Consider the following 23,401-nt stretch of genomic DNA (forward strand, 5'->3'; position numbering starts at 1 on the left):
ATCTTCAAACCAATGGTGGCCTGTCAAGCCTTGCTCAGGATGCCATCTGTTTGTTTCTGATTCTTCTGCTCCTTTTCCCCATCTCAAGACCCCCTGAGAAGACAGTGGACCTGCCCAGATAATCCGAGGCCAATGATTAGCAACCTAAAATTCTATCTATACCCTGAATTCCCTCTAGTATTGTAACATAACATGCTCAGACTCCAGGACTAGACGTGGACACACATGGGACTACTACTCTGCCTTACCATAGAAGGGAAGGGAACCATGCCTCACCATACTCAGTGCAAGGTCCTGTGCCCCTGTGCATCCAAATACTGGTTTAGTTGTAACATTCACCGAGACCACCCATCTGCAGACTGGAGAGAACTGCTCAATCTAGGACTTCCCACCTCAGACAGCCAAAGGCCTCTATTCTTGTGTGGGCAGGAATGGATAAGACAGGACTCCTGGTGAGCAAAGAGAACAAGGAGAAAAGCTGAGCTTCACATGGTGGTCCATAAGAATGCACTCATGTGTTCCTGTCACATACATCTCTACTACCTCAAACCCCAGACTTTCACCCAATGGTGTACACCTTCTCTCCCTCGAGCACACAGGATAAAAGGCTGAAGACTATGTGACTCAGGGGGTACCAAAGTCAGATGTTCACATCACCATCATTGGTGGGGATAAGGGAGCACACAAACTCTTTTGAACTAAGTAAGCGCTCAGTTGAAAACAATGATTTAATCTGTATCCTATACACTCCTAACAAATATGGTATCAATCTTTACTAGTGGCTAGCATAGGATCTGGCCCTAAAGTAGGGTTAAATATTATCTGTTGTATTAGGAAATGTCACATATTATATTGCATCTGTCAAATGGACTGTAGCAAAAAGAAGGATGAAAGAATACTGGGGAATGGGATTTTGGTGTTCTCTGACCCCTCCAAAGGCACACAGGGAAATGTGATGTTTTGAAAGGGTGCTGTCGATTCCCAAAGACCAAGAAACACTATGCCTACTAGGTACTGGTAACCAGTGAAACTTACTGCATTGAAAGAACTAAATGAAAGAGAATATAATCTTTCTCCTCCACCCCTGTAGTACAAAGGAGAGCAGAAAAGAGATCAGAGGAGGACCCAGGGAGATGATGTGCTCACCAGGGAGATTACCCCCACCAGAAATCAACTATGTTTCTATGTTCCAGAACTGGAGAAAATACATTTGTGTCATTGAAACCACTCAGTCTGTGGCAGCCCCATCTAACTAAGCCCACTATCCATACTGAACGCGATTTCAGTAGGCTATACTTTTTGACCAGCAAAATTCACAGCAACTCTCAAGTAGCTATTTTGAAACATAAATGTTAGAGAAAAGACCAAGTCAAAAAAAAATACACAGTGTTTTTATAAATATTTCATAGATTCAAGACCAAGCAAAATGTAGTAATATATCATTTGGACCTAAAAGAAAAATGCTTTCTGCAAAACCATAAAGAACATCCCAGGAATGACTAAAGCACAATTCTGAAAAACACTTTGCTTTTGGCTTGAAGAGGGCAACAGCTGGGACCAAGGGAAATCACACAATGGCAACGGGCTGAGTGGTAGCTCGCTGGCCATTAATTTTATTAGAATATCTCATAGCTCATTATGTTGTTTTGCGCACGAGCGTGTGTGTGTGTGTGTGTGTGTGTGTGTGTGTGTGTGTGTGTGTGTGTGTGTGTGTGTGTGTGTGTGTGTGTGTAAGATTACAATTGACTTTATGAAAGAATAAAACTAAGATGATGGACTAATTTAACACCACCAATTGGTAGTTATCTTTGAATATGAGGCATTTCCACTTTTCAAATTATACCTTCCTGCATGTTTTTAATCACTCTAATAGATAAGATAGATAGATGAAAGCTAGATAAAGATAATTTTTATATTTGCAATACAAAGTAAAAAAAGGAAGTAAAACCAAAGCTTTTAAACATTTGTGATTACTCTGATGCTTTCTTCCATCTTCCCTTTCTCCTTCTCCATTGCCATTTTCCTGAATAACAAGCTAGAAGGAACGATTGGCCTACGTAAAGAAAAATTAATTGGTTGATCTGAAATAATTTTGAGCCTCAGACTCTATGGCTCAGTATTGATTTATTATATATATTACACATACATTTATTTGAAATTGAAGCTTTGGCTGAAATTAGCCTATACTCCTTTGAAATGAAATAATAGCTACAGGGTTATAATAATAACTCAATCGCTCTATAGCCTGGTTATTAGGGAAAACACCAGGAAACAGACATCCAAGGAAGGAAGTCTCTTATTTCTTTTCTTTTCAAGGCAATTTAGGTAAATTATAGACATTTCCCTTTCAGAGCTGAAGTCTATCAATAGAAATTTAAGTGAGGTTCATTTATATTAATGTCTTCAATTTAGAACTTCTCTAGCCTTTCTTTTTGATGTCAGCTTTCAGTTCAAATTAAAACAATTTTATAAAACTGGTAAGCCTCGAATCAAGAGAAGGGTGTTTTGTGTGTGGCTTCTACATTTTGGTAGAAACTGAAATCTTTTCAAAGCAATCATTTGCTGTACTTAATGAATCTGAATGTATTCAATTCAAAATTATTTCAGTGCGTTCAGTACAATTTTATTCTTTAGAAATGAAACTATTTTGCAAAATCTGTCCTAACCTTAAAGGAATTTCATCTTCAAGAAATTATTCAATCATTTGTCAATGATACTGTTATGTGTATGTATATACCTGTCTGTCTGTCCAGCTCTCCTAATAGACTGAGTTGCTCATGGGTGATTGTAACAAATATCTGAGATAATCAGCTTGTATAGAAAAAAGGTCTGGCTTACAGTTTTGGAGTTTCAGGCCATGACTGATTGGCACCACCATTGCTTTTGAGACAGTGGTGAGACCACACTTCATGGTGGCAGCATGAGATGAAACCATTTACCTTATAGCCAGGAAGACAAAGAGAAAGGAGGAGAAGATACAGACCCTTTCAAGGGCATACTTCCATTTACCTAAATCCTCCCACTAAGTCCCACCTCTTGAATTTTCTTCCGTCTCCTAATAGTGTCAAGCTGTGGATCAAGCAGGTAACACTTGAATTTTTAGACATGAGGGTAAGGAGAAAACATGCAGACCAGAGCAGAGGGATAAATAGACTGTGCTCCCTAAGGAATGCCTGCCTTTAAAATTAGGTCCATTTACAACAAATTTCAAAAAGAAAAAAACAAAATGTAGGCAGTTTCATGAGTCCTCAGATGGAACTGATGGAAGGTGAGAAGGTAATGAAATTAAAAACATAAGAATGAAATTGTGAGTACTGTGGAAATACCATTTTATTTGTCCATTCATTCCATCATGTATCATATTTCCATTCTGAATAATATTCTGGAAAAAAAAGAAAATAAATCAAATAAATTCTGACCAAGATGAGCTCACATACTAAGTGGGATATGTTAAGAAGAGAGGGATGAAAAGCAACAGGAGAATGGAAATAACACGCCAAGAAGAGGAAATCTCATCAACAAAGGTTTAGATAAGTGAGTTTGGGATATTACATATACTTAAGGTTGAGTTCCGGGAAGATGGCAGAGGAGAAGCTGGAGGGTACTATGTATACTTAAGCTTGAGATAAGCGAAGACCAGCTATGTAGTAGCATAATCAAGGCTGAAGGGAACACATGAAGGGTTCTGCTGAATCACAAGAGCCAAGTTGGGAAATTCAAATTTATTTTAATGAGCAAAGGAGAAAAATGTTTTTGCCGAAAAACTTGGTAAGAGTGGTACTTCAGAAATATCTTAGCAACAGTACTCAAGAAAAACTAAAGAATGTGGAAAAAAACAGGAAATTGTTTTCCAAGACTACTGCAAGCGAAAAATAAAAATCAGTCAAGATCTTCAAGACACTTTGTCAATTAAAAACAAAACAAACTAGCTATACTGTAATACTTTCTTGCTTTGACAATGGATATGTATTAAAGACATATAGAAGCCTGGTGCCAGTGTCTCATGACTGTAATCCTAGCTAATCAGGAGACTGAGATCTAAGGATCATGGTTCGAAGCCAGCCTGGGTTTAAAAGTTCATGAGATACTTATCTCGAAAAATTACCCTTTAGAAAAAGCCAGAAGTGGGGCTGTGGCTCAAGTGATAGAGTGCTAGCCTTGAGCACAAAAAGGCTCAGGCCCTGAGTTCAAGCCCCAGGACATGGGGAGCCTATAGGAAAAGATTTAGGATTGAGATCAAGACAATAATTCCTATCCTCACTCTGTTTTTATTTTAGATTGTCCTGGGGATTCCTATCCAAGGCAAGACAATAAAAATAAATTAACAGTATGTGTTCAGAAAGAAAACAAAAAGGTCACTATTTGAAGATGACAAAATTATCTTTATATTTATATCATTTAAAATATTTAAAATCTACTGGCAGTTTTAATGGGTTTTTTTGTTTTGTTTTGGAGTTTTGGTTTTTGCTTTTGAATACTTGTTTTGTTTTGTTGAGACAGAACCTCATTATGTAGCCAAGACTGTCCTGAAACTAGTGATCATGCTGCTTCATCCTCCCAAGTGCTAGGATTACAGGTATGGATCACTATACTCTACAATTTTTAAAAGGAGTTTTGCGATGTGGCTAAACACACCCAGATGGACCTAGAAACTCAGAAGGGAGACCTAAATCTCTCCACTTTTAAAGCCACACTAGAACACATGGTAAGCATGTTTTTACAAAAGCATCAGAATCCATTCTCTGAGAACACTCTATGTAAATTAATAGTTCATCTAATACATCGGAAGCAAAGCCTCCGATGTATTCTAGCAAATGTGCCCTCTCCTGAGAGGAATGGTATCATGTCCCAAGGGGACATCCTACATTTCACTTTTGATGAAAGTCGCAGCAGTGACAGAGAAGCTAATTCTGACTTTTCATAGCTAATTTTCAAGGGCAAGTACTACTTTTATGTCTAGCCCACCTCAACAGCTACCTTCCCTCTAGTAGCTCCCAAACTTGGGTCTCTGAGATGCTTATTTCATTTGCTGGCAAACTGCTGTTTCAAAAAGGAGGCTTCCAAAAGGGCACAGAACGGGGGCAACCCTTCCTACCTGTGGAAGAAACCAAATCTATTTTTATCAGGTATTATCTAAAAGAACAAACGCCCCAGAAAAAAAAATACTCTTATTTACAAAATTCTGGGCTCCTGTACATTCCCAACTCTTGGTATAAGCAAAATTTCAGTGTAACAGTGTAACAGTGCAAACAGTTAAAACAAGGAAACTGGAGCCATACTGCCTGTTTGAATCACAGACCATGAATTATTCTTGTGTGACCTTGAACATGTTATTTGGTCTTTCTGCCAAGTTACTTTTCCTCATCTGCAAAATGGAGCGGAGGGCATGCCAAGAACCGTTAGATCACAAGGTCACACTGAAGACAGAAATAATGGAATAATATACATAAAGCTCTTCTACAAGCATTGTGACTATTCTGTTAGAATGGCAGTGTGTTGCAAGAATCAGGAAAGAACAGAACCTCAGTGGACAAAGAAGAAATTTACTCTTCAGGAAATAGGTCCAGAAAGGGCTCTGTGGAGAAGATCTACATGTATTGTCTGCAGTTTTAAGTACCAGCTAGTTAGACATTCTACCCACCTACAGTTATCTCAAATCCATCAATGCCTAGAGCTGTGTTGGGATGGGTTGCCTTCAAAAAAGGCAAACTTAACTCTAAAAAACTGAAAAGCACTCTTAAAAGGCTGAAAAGCATTTCTTTAATCATCCTCACTCACTTTTTAAGCTAAGTTGCTTTTTGGGGAAGGAAATTTAGCACTAAAGAAATTCCGTTGGTGTTAGGGCATTTAGAGGAGTGTTTTCTGCCATCTCTCCATTCAAAATGATAGAATGGATCAACAGAGCCTAGGGAGTACTCACTGGAAGAACACTTGCCTAATGTGAGTAAAGTCTAGGTTCAACACACAGTACTGGAAAAATGAAGTCTAGTAATAATGAAAACAGAAAAGATCAATATGACCAAATATGAAAGACCAATATGAAACTACCATTGCACGCCAAAGAATCTGTTCATGCAATATTCAAAATTGGACAGTTTTATCATAATACAGACAGACTATCTGTATCATAAAAAGGCTGTGTTAATATGGCTGAATGTATTCTTATTTTGCTATGTGTTAATAACAAAAAATGAAAACAACTTCATTCCTTAACTATTAAGAGTTAAAATGAGATATATTAATCCTTTACATGTTATATCCAGAGCCCCAAACAATAGAACCTCATTTGGTTTACTTTTCACAAATTTCAGAAGAACAGTTTGGTTTGTAGTACCAGCTACAAATCTGCAAAAAGCAAATACTACCCACTTTTCATTCAGATCTGAAAAGCATTTTTGATACGAAAGGATACAATATTGAAATAAGAATGTCTCAGAACACTATTTCCAAGACATCTGTAAGCTACAATAAAGAAAAATAGCCTAGCCTACTTTCAAAACTGTCCTGTGTAAGCACCATGACACCTCCTACACACAGCCTCCTGCAGTGGCTCTGGGCTCCTCTGTCCTACGGCCACCGTTGTCATTGTGGCCCTCATTTCTCCCCTGCAGAAATGCTTAGTCCATCCTCCTTTTCTCTTTACATGCAATGGGTATGCCTTAATTTGTCATTTTTAGAAAGTAATGATTTAACCAAAGGTTTAAGTAAAATGTTCACAAAAGCAACTCATTTCTAAATAAAGAGTACTCCACATGACAGTTTCGTCACCATAGGAATCTCTGTGTTTGAGTGACTGAATCCATGCAACAGCAGCACTTTGTATTCAAGGTTAAATCCTGTAAGAAAGAAAATGTGCCATGACTTCTGCAACAATACAAAAAAAACAATGGCACCCAGGAAGGGCCTGGCCTTCCTCCTTCCCCTCTGCTCACCTGGACTTCCTTTTCCTTGCTTCTTTTTTGTTGTTGTTTGTTTGTTGCCATCCTGGGGCTTGAACTCAGAGCCTGGGCACTGTCCCTGAGCTTTTATTCACTCAAGGCTAGCACTCTATCACTGGAGCTGCATACTCACTTCATTACCTTTTCTCATTCACCCAAGTCAGGCACTGCTGGCCCAGACAGAAGCTTACCAATGACACTACCACATAATGAGCCTGGAGATGGCTTCTCCAGAACTAAACAAATGCTGGTCCCTAGAGGCCACAGAGTCATCAGAGCATCAAGTAATATCTCTTGCTTGTGATAAGATGTCACCACAACAGATGCCTCCCAAGAGCAATCCAGCCAACCCCAGGTCATCGAGCGAAGTGTATTCCCAAGGGTATTGCTGTTAGGGTACAGAAGATGGACTTCATCCTGCACTACAGCAGAAATAATTGCATGTGTGAAGAACCTGTAAAAAGAACCCTGAGTTAATCCCAAGTATAAGTCACCAACATCTAATCAATTCCTTTGCCAGTTGATGGATGATGGGATAAAGGTGCGATACAGCAATATTCCCAAGTCCTCTCTTCCTCTTCCTCTCTATAACCCAGGAGAACACACACACACACACACACACACACACACACACACACACACACACACACAGCAGCCTGACCTTGAGAAGACCCACTAGCAGCAATATTCTAAGTTAAAACTGTAGACCAAATGGTTGTACCATTCATTTGAAATTCACGTAAGTCAAGGGCAAAGCCAGGGACAGACAGGGTGTGTGTGTGTGTGTGTGTGTGTGTGTGTGTGTGTGTGTGTGTGTGTGTGTGTGTGTGTGTGTGTGTGTGTGTGTGTGTGTGTGTGTGTGTGTGTGTGTGTGTGTGTGTGTGTGTGTGTGTGTGTGTAAAATTGTGTGTGTGTGTGTGTGTGTGTGTGTGTGTAAAATCCCTAAGACATTTAAATCCCAGATCTCATTGCTCAACAAATTACCTTTGCAAAGGATTCATTTCTTTTATTTCAAAACTAGATCCGCTGCCAAACAGGACACTCAGACATTCTTGGAGGCTGTAAGGAATTAGTAGACCCATTGTGGAAAGCAATAGGATAATATTTAATAGGATCACATTAAAGTATTCACAGCATTGTGCCCACTAAATCTGCTCAGGGAGAATTTATTCTCTAAAAATAACTCAACAAATGAAAATAGCTCCTGTCTGCAAATGTTCACTAATCATCACCTAGAGTAAGCAGAAGATGGACATCCAACTGTCTTAACAACAGGGGGACCATTAGCAACTTGTTATCTATCAACCCATTGGACAATCAAGAAGAAGCATAAAGACATTAAACAATATGGAAAGTCATTCTCACAGCAAATTTTGGTAAAAAGAAAACAAAAAGGTATGACTCTGTACTGTGGATTAAAAAACAATACCAACCAACAGAGGAAGGATAGAAAAATCTAAGCTGGCTGGCCGAGGGTGGTGGCTTTTTGTGTTGCCCTGTTTGCATGTTATCCTTGTTGCAATTTTCACCATATACAAAGCAGAAACAATTAATTCTGTGCAACCTCAATAACAAGGACCTGTGTAGACACAGGGAAGCACAGAATCAAACCCTCCAAGCAGCAGTGTGGCCTTCACCTGTGAGGCACCTCCTTCTACTTTCCACATACGAATACCAGGACAAAGGCCATCTCCTTGGTTTCCGAGTACACCCAGCACAGCTCTCCTCACTACTGGCACTTTTGTCCTGCAGGGCAGAGGGATTTCATTAGAAGGCATTAGAAAGAAATATATTTCCAGCACAGGAGATTTCATCATCCCCAGCATTAGCAACAGAACAGTGACAGAAGGTAAGTGGCAGATTTGCAATCACTGCCGTGCTTCTTTGCTTGGAAATTGAAAACAACTCTCCCAGGGAGGTGACACCAGGAGCTGTTGGAGACAGGTCCTGGCAGGGGCAAGACCCAGGGCCTGGAGCCGTTGCCCAAGGCTGGTGGCTGAGGATAGGGATGGTGGAGGACAGCCAGGCAGCAGGGCTGTGGGGTGGCAGTTCTCAGAAAGGATGTGCTTCTGTCACCTTTTGGTGTTCTCAATGTCACCCACTCCAAATGCACCATAAGTCAGGCTGCCTCAGAAGGCTTGTCCTTAATGAGTTGTCCTTAATTACAGGGTGAGGCTGCTGGGATGGGCTGTTTCTCCCAGTTCTCCGTGGAGGGCAGTAGCCTTCAATATAACAATACTTGGTGTACAGAGGTTTGTGGATAAGATGGAGAGGAAAGGGAGGGGTCAGGCTACCCTACACAACCCTCTTCACCAGCATTCTACACTGAAATATTTAAAGCATCTATGCAGAACTGCAAAGAAACAGAAATGTGTAAAGTGGATTCCTATCCCCAACTGCAAAGTAAGGACCACAGGATCCCTCTACCTGGAGACTCCCAGAACAGGATTAGATGTGCTTCCTAACTCAACAAGGCTTTGGTTCTAATACTCTTTACATAAAATTTTCCAAATTTTGTTCTTGTTGTGTTTGTGGGTTTTTTCCTTCTTGTCTTTTGTGTGTGTGTGTGTGTGTGTGTGTGTGTGTGTGTGTGTGTGTGTGTGTGTGTGTATGTGTGTGTATGCGTGCACATGCATGAACATGCTCCTTCTAGTACTGAGCTTGAACTCAGGGCCTTACTCTCTTAAAATTTTTCGACTCAAAGCTGACATTCTACCACTTAAGCAATGCCTCTACTTGCAGCTTTTTGCTGGTTATTTGGAAATAAGAAACTCTCCAATTCTCTGCCCCGGCTGGCTCTCCTCTAGTGTAACTAGGATTATGGGTATGAACTACCACCAGCAACCAGCTTCCTTCTTGTAGCAAATCCACAATGACAAGGCTCTCAATCTACAAAAGTGGAACTGAAATTATAATAAAAGCAAAATTGGCACACTGCAGTTGAATGTTAGAGCGGTGTTGTCCGAGGGAAATATAATGCCAGCACAAATCAATTTTAAATATTCTAGTAGCAACATTTTTAAAATAAAAATAAAGTGCCTGCTGGTAAGTCACACTAATGCCTATTGTCCTACGTACTCTGGAAGCTGAGAACCAAAGGAAAATAGTTCAAGGCCAGTCCAGACAGAAAAGTCTGAAAGACTGCATCTCCAAAACAACCAGCAAAATCAAGGATATCAGGTCAGCAACATTAAAGACCCATGTTTTCTCTCATATGTATATGCTAGATCTAAAATATAAACTTTCATGTAAAAACACACACAGGATCATATGCATATGTACACCATCAAGTTGATTAAAGTATGGCATATACAGAAGTGAAATTCCCTGGTATAATCCCATTGCACAATCAATAGACAAAATGAGTATCAGGAAAATGAAACATATCTAAAATGGGCAGCGAGGAGCTAGTGGAAGAAGGCAGAACAATGACAGAAAGAATGGTGAATGAATATACTCTTAATAATGTGAAGAGGAAACGATGTGACTAGTGGAAAAGTAGGTGGGGGGGAGAATGATGAAAGCAGTGATTCTGATCAAGATATACTACATACACAAATGCACATGTTAAACTGAACTCCTCTTGTACAACTGTTTAAAGATTAAAAAACAAAACAAAACAGCCTAGAGATATGGCTCTATTGGTAGAATACCAGCCAAGCAAGCAAGCAAACCAAGCAAGCTTAAGGCCTTGAGTTCAAAGCCCAGTGCCAGCAAGACAGAAGTAAAAATGAACTGAATTCAATTTGCAAATATAGTTAATAGAACCAAAGTGTTATATTAAACATATTAAGATATTGTATATTCCTCTTTGTTTGTACTAAATCTTCTGTAGTTTACCAAACATCCCAATACTGATGAGCCACACTGCAACCACTCAATAGACAAGCATGACCAGCAGCCACCAGATGGGACAGCTCAGAAGGAAGCTTCAAAAATGCTACAGTGCTGAAATTAGCTCATAATAAAAAGAAAAGGTTTGTAACAATAATGAGCTCCTTTAATTTCAAATTTTCCATTAATCTATATAGTGCCATTTCAGACTTATTTCAAATAGCACTAAGAAGTTAAGTGTCAAATAGGTGCTATATGTTACTCAGTGTAAATTATTTTGGTAAATGTCTAGATCAGAAAATATTGGTGTAAATAGATTCTCAACTCTTTACCAATAGCTGGATTTACTAAGGGAAACTTAACAAACACAAGTTACCCTAGTATATAGTACTTGGGGTGTTTTCCCCCTACTTAGTGGAAAAGATAATTACCAGGCTATGTGCTTTTGTTCACTACTAATTAGCAAAGAGCTAAACATTTCCCTGCTAAAGCCTACTTTTCACACATGATCTACAAATGAACTATTAGTAGTGAAGAAGGATCTGATGAGATCATGGTGGCATTAGCATGAAGAACTAGAAATGCCAAGCTTCCCCCGTCAGTCCCCTCTTCCACTTCTGAGCTCATATGCTGGGTGGCAGAGTTTATTGTGCGCAGGAGTAGTGACAAACCTGTACCTAAACATCAGCAAGGTAAGTCTTCTGCATCCATTATCCAAATACCAAGCCTGGAGCAAAAGCACTGGTAAGGAATCTTGTACCCTTCCTACGTTCCTCACTGAGCCACCTAGCCATCTTGCAGCCCAGCTTGTTCTGAACTTGGTACCCATTCAGCTGGACCTAAATATGTGATCTTCTCTGATGCCTGTAGAAGACAGGGAAAACAGCTCTGGAAGCCAGCCTAGAAAGCCAGACTCTGAAGAGTTCAGTTTGCCTCAGAGGCGAGCGCAGGAAGTACTGACAGCCTCACTGGGGACCCTGCCCACCAGAATCCAGGCCTAATCTAGACCCCAACTAACCAGGTAGTCATTTGTCCTCTCTCAAGCAAGAGGCAGCTATGAAAAGGGAACAAAAGTCCCTTCCCCCACAACTACCCAAAGCTTCTGATGTCAGCGTGAGCTGTTATTACCCAGGGTTCCCAGGTGGAAATCGATAATCTCGGAGGAGAGAGGTGCCAGAAGGGTCGTTTTGGAGAAAAACTATGATACTCCTTCCTCAGAGAACTGAAGCCGATTGTTCTGTTCCCTCAGGAGGCAAAAAGAAAGCTGAAAATTGGAGAGGTCACTGTTGAGAGATTCTAAGAAAGGAAAAGCCCCTGAGGATTGTCAGTCCAGAGCTGTGTAACCAACATCTTCGAATACAATGTTACTATAGTACTGATCTGCATCTCTTCAGTCCCTAGCCTAGAAAGTGTTAAATTATTAAATTATTGGGATTTGCTGGTTGTTTCAAATGAGAAAAGTAATAAGAAACCTAAGTCAACAACAACCTTTTTCTTTATTGTGTGGTAGCAAATTCTGTTCTCACTTACATACTGTCGCCTCAGCCGTGAACATGTATTTCATTCAATTCTCAACAAGGGTAAGAATTCATTGACAAAAAAACAACAAAAAAAAAAAAAAACAAAGAAACAAAACAAAACAGAAACTACCATGAAAATTGCTGGGACAAAATAAATAAAAATTAAAAAAAAAAAAGAAAGAAAATTGCTGGGACATACTTGAGAGAACTGTTCCAAATGTCATTGGTGCTGATCTATCTAACCAGGAAGATACTGAAACTGTAGGACAAAGGAGAGGCAGCCGCCTGTTTTCCTGACTGTGCACAACCTGACCCAAGCCAGGGAGAAGAGCAGAATGGAAAAGCCACACAGCATGAAGCTCTTTCAACTGCCTTCTAGGTGACTCTGCAAGGCTGGCATCAGTTGATTAAAAAGGGATAACTGGGACATGATGGCTGTTAAGGGAGATGGGATGGGAGCCTTGATTAGCTCTGATTGCTCCTTGTACGTTCCTACTGCCATGGTGACTGCAGTAGATGGATGTGTTTATCACAGCAAAATCCTCCTCTTGCTATTTCAAGGTTAACATTTACGAGCATTTCTTTCTCCGTGGTGGAAGTCAGAAGTACCTAGCATTCAACTGTGAATTAACCTGCTACAAGAAAATACCTATTAGGCAATGTATTCTTCTCAGTAAAGAATTATTATGAATAGTTTAGTTATTGCAAAATTTTGTGGTTAAAAAAATAAAGACTCCCTATCTTTTAAGAGACATAGTAAAGTTTGGGATTGAATGATATAATAAGGAATCTAATGAGGGCAGGAAAACATTAGGAGAGTATAGGAAAAATTAGATTGCTTGTTGACAATTGTTAAGACTGGCTAATAGGTAATACATTTTGCTTTTCTTTCTACTCTGGGGTATATTTTAAACTTTATATAATTTTTAAGTACCTAGTAATCCAGGGAAAAGAACCAAGCAGCTTTCTCTAGGGCCTTTCTGAGACGGTGTTCTGACCTTTTCCACAGCTTCACTGCCCAAGGTATGGCAGGCCGTTCAGTGTCTACCTAAGAACACAGGACACAGCCATCCTATTTCTCTTTAAGATGACAAACTTAACCTCTATCTCCCTCTGCCTCAAGAGAGAGATTTAGCTTTTGATCACCTCCAAGAAACAGCATCCTTTGGGATATTGAAACTGACAAGAGACAGCCTACAAAATCCTCTGGTTTACACTGAAAGTCTGAAGGCACTGCCGTGTTCTGGATCTGGGGGTTAACAGTGCATGACGAAGACATGCTCTCAGTAAGAATTTAATTTAGCACAGACATGGATGCCTTATGAAACAAACTGGCAGTGAGTCTGTGGGCAAGCAGAAAAGGGAGACTAAAAGTAGAGGACAGTTCCCCATTTTTAAATTGCTTCCTTTTAAATCATGTATAACCTTTCACCCAGCAATCTGATCTCTAGAAGCATAGTCTAACAAAATAGTTGGACCACTGCAAGTGTGGTAAGCTGGGTACCAGTGGTTCACACCTATAATCCTAGCTACACAGGAAATCTGAGAATCATGGTTTGAAGTCAGTCTAGACAGGAAAGTCCACGTGACTCTTTTCTCCAATTCACCACCAAAAAGTGAGAAGTGGAGCTGTGACACAAGTGCCAGCCTTAAGTGAAAAAGCTAGAGTGCCCAGGCACTGAGCTACAATACAGTGTTTCTAAAATAGTACTGGATCTGCATCTTTTATACACACAAACACACACATACACACACAAACACACACACAAAGGTGATACACTGATATGTATCACATTTTTGTTTACAGAAGAAAAAATAGAAATGCTCAAATCTCATCTATAAGAAACAGTTGCACAAAGTATTAATCAGACACAGAATAAAATTACAAGCAACCTTTTAAAATGCTAATGCCTAAAATGGATTTTAGGACATTATATAAAATCGTATCTTTGTTTTAACATAAAATGTATGTGGTAAAAAAGAACTGGTCTATCCCATAAAATGTTAACAGTGGTATTTTCCTACCTTCTTCATGATTTCCTTCATGGTCTAAATTTTTTTCAATAGGCGTAAGATATAATAAGACTATCCTTAAAAAAGAAAGCCATTTTCTTTTTTGTTTGCTTTTTGTTTGGGGATATTTGAGACAGGGTTTTGATACGTACCACAGGCTGGTCTTGAACTCATGATCCTCCTTTCTCAGCCTCCTTCCTCTGAGATTATAGTCTATGCCACTATGCCCAGCTCAAAAAGAAAGTGCTTTCTTCTAGACAATAACTATAAAACCATGAAGGTACCTGAGGTAGGAAAGACAAATTGCCAGAGCTGGACAGAGCTTAAGGTGGCAAGCGAAACAAATAACACCAGGCTTTGACATAGAGAGTATTCTTCTTCCTTCCCCAAGGACACTGTATACTGAGCAACTACTCTTTCCCAGGCACTACTCCAAGCTTTGGAGACACAACGAATGTGACACAATTTCCTTTCCTCAAATGGTTTCAGCCTACTGGGGAAAAAAGGACACATTTATCTAAATAAATGAGATACATCACTGGGGTGATATAAAGGGCTAACTCTACTGGACTGGCTGGAGTGGGAAGAGGTGAATCGATACTTGCCACATCGTGGAGTTTTGGAGATACTCACCATAGATAGGCATGTGGACATTATGAGCAGCTGGGGGACAGGACAGGTGAAACCTATGGTGAAGGGGTGAAGTTAGGGAGGCAGACAAAGCAGTGTACAACGGGGTCTCCAATGCCCCACCCCAAGGGCACTGTGGAGGACTGGGGTCTCCTATGTGAGTCAGTCTGACAAATGTGCCATTAGCAAGTTGTACTAAGGAAGTCCTTCCCAATGAAGCAGCTGTTGGGTTCAGTACTTGTGTATCTACACTCCAGAAAAGGTCTGTAGTTAGCCCTACCTGACAGGTGAGGAAGCTGAAACTTCATACCACTTAATTTTTTCAGGTTCACAGAGCTAAGACTTGAGAGAGCTGGGGGTTCACTGTGGGCTGTCTTACTCATACCCATGTTTAGTGTTGAGATCTCAGAAGATGGTTCCCTCCTAAGCTCTGATATTTATATAAATAACTACAAACCTACCATTCCTACTAAAAAGTGGTTGATACACAACAAAGGGGTTAAAGAGAAAGCTTTCTCAGCCACAAAAATAAGATTAGATAGAAAAACCTGGGAGAAAAACGTTGAAATTGGAGCTGTCAAGGGGTTTTCCCCCCTACAAATCAAGAGAAATCATTAGGGAACAGGGTTTTATTTTTATTCCATTAATAAGTAGATACAGATAATGGAAACCATTACAATTAAACTGAGGAGCTTGGCCAGACAAACAAAGATATGGCAGAGAGGAATCTGCAGTGACACTTCAGTTATTTAAGGAAATGCAGAAATTGGTATTTATGGAGACTTGATGTTAAGCTGGGGGTACAGGACCACTCAGCCAAAATACACTTACTAAACAACTATACCTACAGTAAAATAAACCTTTAAAAACAAAACAACTCCTGCTCAGAATACACACACACACACACACACACACACACACACACACACACACACACAAGTATCGTACACAAGATCACTGCAGATACAGGAACAGCTAATATAGTCTACAACTAATGGAACATGAGCTTTAGCCTTCGAAGCCACTAACAAGAGGAAAAGTGGTTATTCCAGGCACGACAAAGGGGTGAACAAAGGCCTAAGAAATAAAAATGCTGAAAAATGTTCTCAGGGGATAGCCAGGGTGGGGCAGAATTCTGGGAACAAAGCTAATTCTGGACATGAGAGAAATCATAAAGACGTAGCATGAATGATAATTAATATCCATTCAACATTTTTTTCTGAACCAGACACTGTTTGCCCAATTCTTTTATGTCGTCATAAGTACCCTGTGCACAGGCAATTCTCCCTACTTTCAACTATGTAAAAATTAAGCCCAAAAAGAGCTAAGCAACTGGAAAAAATACCCTCCCTTAGCTAATTAATGAATCATATTGTCTTGTCTGAGTCTTCCAGCTGCCTCTACCTATGGCTTTATCTATGTAGCATCAACTGTATCTTAGTGTGAATAATGTTTTCCAGTCACATATGAAATACTGAAGCAACTCCTTGTGTTCATTCACTCCAGGATTTTAGAGTATATTTATAGGAAACCACTAAACTATTTTCAGGGTATAGAAACATCTCTAAATTTACGTCACAGAGGAATGGAGGACTGATATAACTAGACGTTTGCTACTAGATTAGAATGCACTTGACAGAGTGACTGACTGAACTATTTAAAACTTTGGCTTAAAATGTTACTGCTTTTCATGGAAATCCAAAGCGGTACAACCACTTTGGAAAACAGTTTGGCAGTTTCTTATAGAGTTAAACATATAGTTACCATATGATCTAGCAATCTTACTTCTGGGCATTTTCCCAAGAGACACAAAAAGTTATACTCACATAAAATCTATATGCAAAAATTTACAGCAGCATTTTTTCATAATCACCCCAAACCAGTAAAAACTCAAATGTCCTTCAACACATGATGGGATAAACAAACTGTGGTACATCCATACAATGGAAAACTCTTGCAGAAAAAGAAGCAGCAGTACACTACTGATACATGCAAGTAAGTAAATTCAAAATAAAAACTGTAAGTGGAAAAAGATCACACTTATTTTACAATTCCATTCTATGACAAGGTAAAATTACAGAGAAGGTTACACTGATAAGTGGGTGCTACAAAATGACAAAAGTGTTTTTTTCACATTATGTAGAGACACAACTGTTTTGTATCCTGTTTAGGTTATGTGTGGTAGGCAGAATAATGGCCCCAAAAGAGATCCACAACCCCCTAGAACTAGAATCTCTGTATATGTTAATGTTCCACAGTAAACAGAACTTTACACATGGAATTCCAGGTGGCTAATCAACTGACCTTACAATAAGATTATTTTAGATTACCAAAGAAAGGGGCTCCAAGTCAACCCTGAGAACTCAACACGGAGAACAGAAGCAGGAGAGGATCAGAGAATGAGCACTGAATCCACAGCTGCTGGCTTCCATAAGATTGATTCCAAAAAGCTGAGATCTTTGGATAACATTCACCAATCTTGGACCCACAAAGATAAGGCACTGAATTATGCCACCAACCTGAGTGGACAAAGAAATGGACTTTCTCCTAGACCTTTCAGAAAAAAATCAGGCCTTTCCTGATTTTGAGGCTCAAAACAAAGAAACCAGCTGACCTCATTGACTTCCCATGTAAGAAAACCATAAGATAATAAAATTTGGTTGTTTAAAGCCTCTAATTTTGTAATAATTTGCTACATCAGCAAATGAAAACAACATTACGAAACTATCAAAACCATAGAACTGTCCTCCAAAAGTGGGATGACCAAACACATTTCAGAAGAAAAAAAATGTTGTTCTTACTCTGAAAGAGCTGTGATTAACACAGACCAAAGGAAAAATTCTAGTGTACAGCTTCAGACCTTAATCTCAAATATGGCAACTCAGTTTGGATTTGGTCTCTGTCCTGGCCCTCTCTTTTGTGTCTATACACCAATGAGAACTAATACAAGCTTCCTGATGACCAACACTACTCCACACACCTCTCAGCTGCCCAGTTCAGGGTGTAGAGATATTTTACTTGGGTTCTCAAAGATTTCAGAACCTGGACTGGCAAGAGGGGTCAGTAGTAGAGTGCTTGCCTTGCATGCATGAGGCCCTGGGTTCGATTTTTCAGCACCACATAAGCAGAAAAAGCTGGAAGTGGTGCTATGGTTCAAGTGGCGGAGTGCTAGCCTTGAACTGAAGAACTGAGGGACAGCACCCAGGCCCAGAGTTCAGGCCCCACAACTGACCAAAAAAAGGGGGGGAGGGGCTGGGAAGGTGGCTCAGTGGTAGAATGCTTGCCTTGCATACATGAGGTCCTGGGTTGGACTCCTCAGCACCATATAAGCAGAAAAAAGCTGGAAGGGGTGCTATGGCTCAAGTGGTAGAGCGCTAGCCTTGAGCTGAAGAGCTGAGGGACAGTGCCAAGGCCCAGAGTTCAGGCCCCATAACAGGTTGGGGGAGAAGGGGGTGTCAGAACTTAAATCATCAATCTTTAAAGATCCTCCCATTCTCAGGACTACAAACAGAACACCCAACAAGAGGAAGCTGAAGTGGGAAGGATTATTTCAAATACCAGGAACCTGCCAAGTCTAAAATCTTCTATCAAAAAATCTTCAAAGCCAAGAGGAAGAGCCTGAGCTACTAGATGACTCAATGAGATTTTTAGCAGATAATGGCAGTATGCTCTGAGAAATGCTACAAATCCAATACTTTTCTCTGAAGAATTATGTGTTACTGGAGTAAGCCCCTTTTCTAAGCACCAGCCTGCCCCAACCTCTATTTCTTGCTCATCATCAGTGCCCTTAGCTCTCCTCATTTCCAAAATAAATGAATGTAATCCTTTCCTATGTTCTTTTACCAAGCCTAATCAGAGGAAGAGCATTCTAGAAAATTCTGTTGTTTGTTTGTTTGCTTTTTACTCTCCATTCCCTATAGTCAAACAAAAGTCCATAAAATGAAGATGTCAAAGTAAAGATTTCCAGACTGGACAGAGAATAGTAATTATTTAAATACAGATAAGGCCCTGGGAAACACAAAGAAGCCTTGTCTTACCACATGACTTACAATGTCACTAGATGGTTCATTAGAGCTAACAATAATCTAATGAAAACCAGGAACTTTAGCTCATGCCTGTAATCCCCTCAGGAGGTGGAGAGTAGGAGGATGGTGGTTCAAGACCAACTCAGGTAAAAAGTTAGCAAGAGCCAATTTCAAGAAATAAACCAGTGTGATGGGGAGAGCTTGTACCCCAAGCTTCTCAGGAGGCTGCAGACAGGAAAATTTCAGTCAGAGGCTGACCTCAGCTAAAAATACAGGATCCTATCTGAAAAAAACTAATAGCAATAAAGGGCTATAGTTGGGGTTCAAGTGATGAGAGTTCCTTCCTAGCAAATGCAAACATCTGAGTTCAAACACCAGTACCACCAAAAATCATCATCATCATCATCATCATCATCATCATCATCATCATCATCATCACCATCATCACCATCATCAGAAAAAAAATATGAGATCATATACAACACAGGTGTGCAAAGTTTGTGACTGGGAAGATCACAGGGGAGAAGTTTTGCATTAAAGCTGAAAGAAATGCAGAAATGAAAAAAATCATTTGTCCAAGATAGCACATTTTTCTAAAAAGAGAAATACAGAAAGACCACCTGCCATATCTCTTATCATCTACCTCCCTAAGAAATGACAGGAATTCAAAGCGTTCAGAAAAAATCTCCAGGACTCCAAATTTGCACTGTTAATTGCACCAAAATTCATTCTTGACTGGTCCCTGCCACATTTCTGAAAGACGCAAGGTCCTGTGGTCAAACTTATCCTGTGTACATCCTTGGAAAGTGGTACCACCTGAGACAGTCTCTATGTACAAGTAAGCCACGTGGGCTAGTACCAACTACATTGACTTAGATCCTTTCTATCTGACTAAAGCATAACACAGGCTGCCAGGACTGAAAAGACCTAGCACTAGCACCAGGCACCCCAAGCCACAACACCCTTTAGCACCCAGCTACGCTCTGTTCTGTACACTAGTTCACCAAAGCAAGTATAAAATAGCATTCACAACAGCACTAACTAGACCCAGAATTGAATCTATCAAGTTATCTCTTATTAGTTCATAGGTAAATAAATTACCTATGATATATCCATATCATGAAATGTTGACTACTGAACAAAAAGGACAGATTTGAGAAGCACACTGTTGGTTGCAAGAAAGCAGACAATGTAACTAAAGTTTGTAAAAAGAAAACAAGAAAGATTATGGCATCAGAAATCAGAATACTACCACCCAGGGATAAGAAGTTAGCGACTGGGATGAATACCAAGAAAGAACACTTGATAGGGTATGGAAACGTCTATTTGTCTGAAAAGTCATTATAGGGAGCTTTTAGTTTGTGGAAAGTCATCAAACTGTGAAAACAATGATAATACTTTTCTACACAAATGTTTTCCTTCAACTAACAGTTGATCTTTGAAAAAAACTGTGTTACATTGAAGGTTTATAGTAGTACGAACAAAAATCATTCTACAATTGAAGAGCAACATGTGTGTTCATATCCATAAGTTTTGTTTAAATTTCTTTATGTGTGAGTCTCCTTTGATTTATTTAGTCAATAACATGTATATTTAGATGGGGAAGAAGCATATATTCATGGTAATGTCAGAATAGTAAACACTAAACATCTGCTCTGGACTCAAATCAAAGCTGATTACTCCCTTTTATTTGAAAGAAGTGAAGGGAAAAGGAGGCAGGTGAGTACAACAAGAAGCAGGAGAAAGTGGAAAGGAGTTCAGGCCCTTGAGAACGTCTGAGAGAGAATGGGTGAGAACAAGGTCACCAGAACCTGTGTTCTGATGCGGCACAAGGTTTTGTTAGACATTTTGTCACAAGCCAAGGACCAGGGACTAGATGTCCCAGCAACTCCCACTCCATGTGAACCACAAGCTTGGCTCAAGAAACAGTAGGTCGGCCTGTGGACAGATAACTGGCTGGGAGTGCAAACCCCAACGGGCTGCTGTGGTCCAGCTTGCTACCCCATCTACTCTGTTAACTCTATCATTTCCCTCCTGTTTAATAATCACACTTCTTCTCTGCCACCAAGCAGAGAGAAAATCCCTTTCCTGCCTCTTAGGTTGGGTCTCTGAGTGAGTGTCCATCCGTATAGTATTTGGAAGTCAGGGTTTGGGGATGACAATGAAAATGGTTCCCCTAGCATGGAGAGAGCCTGCCTGCCGGTACAACCAGCACCTGCTAGTCGGGGTGGCCCTTCGCAGGGACTGCGGCAGCCAACCTTGGCAAAGATGCTCGGGACACGCTCGGCCAGGAAACAGTCGATCTCTGGCTCATGAAGAAGGCCACCATTCACCAGCGATGCCCTCAGAAAAGTGTCACCTGTCAATCACTTGACCTAAATACACCAGTCACTGGGGGAATAGAGGGGGGTGTTAGTCGGAGCATGCTCAGTGATTGGGATGACATCACTTAATCAATGCTAGGGACGGGAAGGCTGCATCAGCAGCCTGGAGCGGGCTGCCAGGAACGTGTCAGCGGGGACCAGGAGACTCAGATTAACTCGGTCCCTCCCTCCCCCGCGGCTCACATACAAAGGGAGCCCCAGGGACCACACACCCTAGGGACAGCTGAAGGAGAAGGGGCGGGTGTGGGTGTAAAAAGCTGGCTGGTTTCACCTGACATATTCCTTTAAGAGCCAAAAACTGCGGGTATCCCCTCCCCCGCCATCAGTCCGGGCTGCAAGACTGGGAGCTAAGGTGGGGGAGGGGGAGGAGAGCTGGAGAAGGGGTATCAAGAGAGGTTGACCCCCCCAGCCACACAAAGTAACTTCTACTCCGGGCACCGAGGGGGCTATTAGGCCTCACTCTGGGCTCCCTTGCCCCATGGAGGTGGACAGTCTCCTCTCTACCCTCTCCAAAGCCCACCCCTGGGTCTGCAGACACCAGGAGTGGGCTGGGACCCGAACGAGGAGGGTTCACACCCAGTGCAGCCTGGGGTAACAGGAACAGGAGACACACCGGGCAGCCAGGGACGCCAACAGCATTAGTGAAGCCCCTCGGGCCAGCTTCCACGCGCGAAACAAGGTGAAACCACGTCTCCATGCCTTCCCCCCCAACCCTCCTTGCTTTTTCGCGAAGGTCTTAGGAAGGGACAACCCGAACGCACGCCTGGAAGCTTCTGTGGGTGGCAAACCTCATACTCTGCAGAGGAGCCCGTGGGCTCGGCTTGCGGGTAACCCGAACACACTACCCGCGCGGTGGAGAGTGCGGGAACAATAGGTCCACCCGGGCCCCCACCCCGCCAACAATGGCGGATCCCAGCCCTGCCTCGCCCCCACCCCCACTCCGCCACGAAAGGCTCGCCCCACGGCCCGCAGCCGCCCCTCCACCCCGGGCGGCGCGAGCAGCGCGGAGCCTCGCGTTCCGTCCACGCGGGTGGGAACAGCCCCGCAGAGAGGTCCGAAGGGGCGGCCCGGACGCCTCGGCTCGGTCGGGGCGGGAGGTGGGGGGGATTCGGGGCGCCCGGCCGCGGCGCGAAGCGGGGAGGGAGGAAGGCCAGGCTCCCCGGCCACTTACCCCGATCACCACGGTCTCTTCGCCTTTGAATTTGGGGATGAATTTGTCCCCGCGGAGAATCTCCGCCTCGTTGAGCGGCCGGAACCGGCACATCACTTTGATGCTGCATTCGGCTGGATCCGCCATCTCGGCTGGCGGCAGGGAGGGGTGCGGGGATGGGTGGGGGGTCGGGCTGGGCAAGACGAGCGAGGAGGCCGCGCACCGCACCGCCCCGCCCCGCCCGCAGCTAGGCCGCCTCCCGCAGCCTCCCACCAGGCTTCTCAGCAGGTCATCGCGAACCCGGCGGGCTCGGCAGCTCCACGACCCCGCGGCAGGGCAAGCCTACCAGCCTCCGGCCCCCCGCCGCCTGCAGACCTCCGGCCCCGGCCCTGCCCGTGCGCCCCCGGCCCACCTGCCCGCGACCACGCGGCGGCCAGCGGACAAGGCGATGCGCGGGGAGCGAGCCTGGCCCGGGCTCAGACCTCCTGGGCTCCGGCGCGCTCAGCCATCCTGCATCAGCACCAGCGCGCACCACGGCCTCCGGGCCCGCCCCTCCGCCCCGCCCTCCCGGCGGCTCCGCCACGCCCCGGGGCGGTGACGTCACTGCAGAGCTACGCCCCGCCCCGCCCCAGGTCGGAGCGCGGCGCATCCCGGGATTTGTAGTCCCTTCACCTGCAGGTGGTAGTTGTCCGGTGACAACGTAGGGAGCCTGGATCGCAACCTCAGAGAGCTGCAAGTCTTACCTAGCTGCTCAGGCCAAGAACAGAATTGAGGTCATATTCATCATCTCCCAGTTGAAATCTCTATAAATACCAAGGTCGGTGTCATCACATAACTGCAGACACCACGTAGCCTCAGTTAAATTGGACACTGTGTATGGTGAAGAATTTCGTAAGACTTCTGAGGG

General features: G+C 42.3%; 1 protein-coding gene across 1 annotated transcript in view; it reads right to left on the reverse strand.

The window, feature by feature from the left end:
* Positions 1–23,049, reverse strand: part of Kif5c (kinesin family member 5C) — a 160,794-nt gene extending 137,745 nt beyond the window's left edge. The window contains exon 1 of the mRNA XM_070023492.1: positions 22,516–23,049. Coding sequence (XP_069879593.1) covers positions 22,516–22,641 — 126 coding nt within the window. The 5' untranslated portion in view covers positions 22,642–23,049. The remainder of the gene's footprint in view (positions 1–22,515) is intronic.
* Positions 23,050–23,401: the final 352 nt, after the last annotated feature.

This window comes from Dipodomys merriami, unplaced genomic scaffold, assembly GCF_024711535.1.
Source record: "Dipodomys merriami isolate MVZ:Mamm:240054 unplaced genomic scaffold, mDipMer1.0.p SCAF_1, whole genome shotgun sequence".
Classification (NCBI taxonomy): Eukaryota; Metazoa; Chordata; class Mammalia; order Rodentia; family Heteromyidae; genus Dipodomys; species Dipodomys merriami.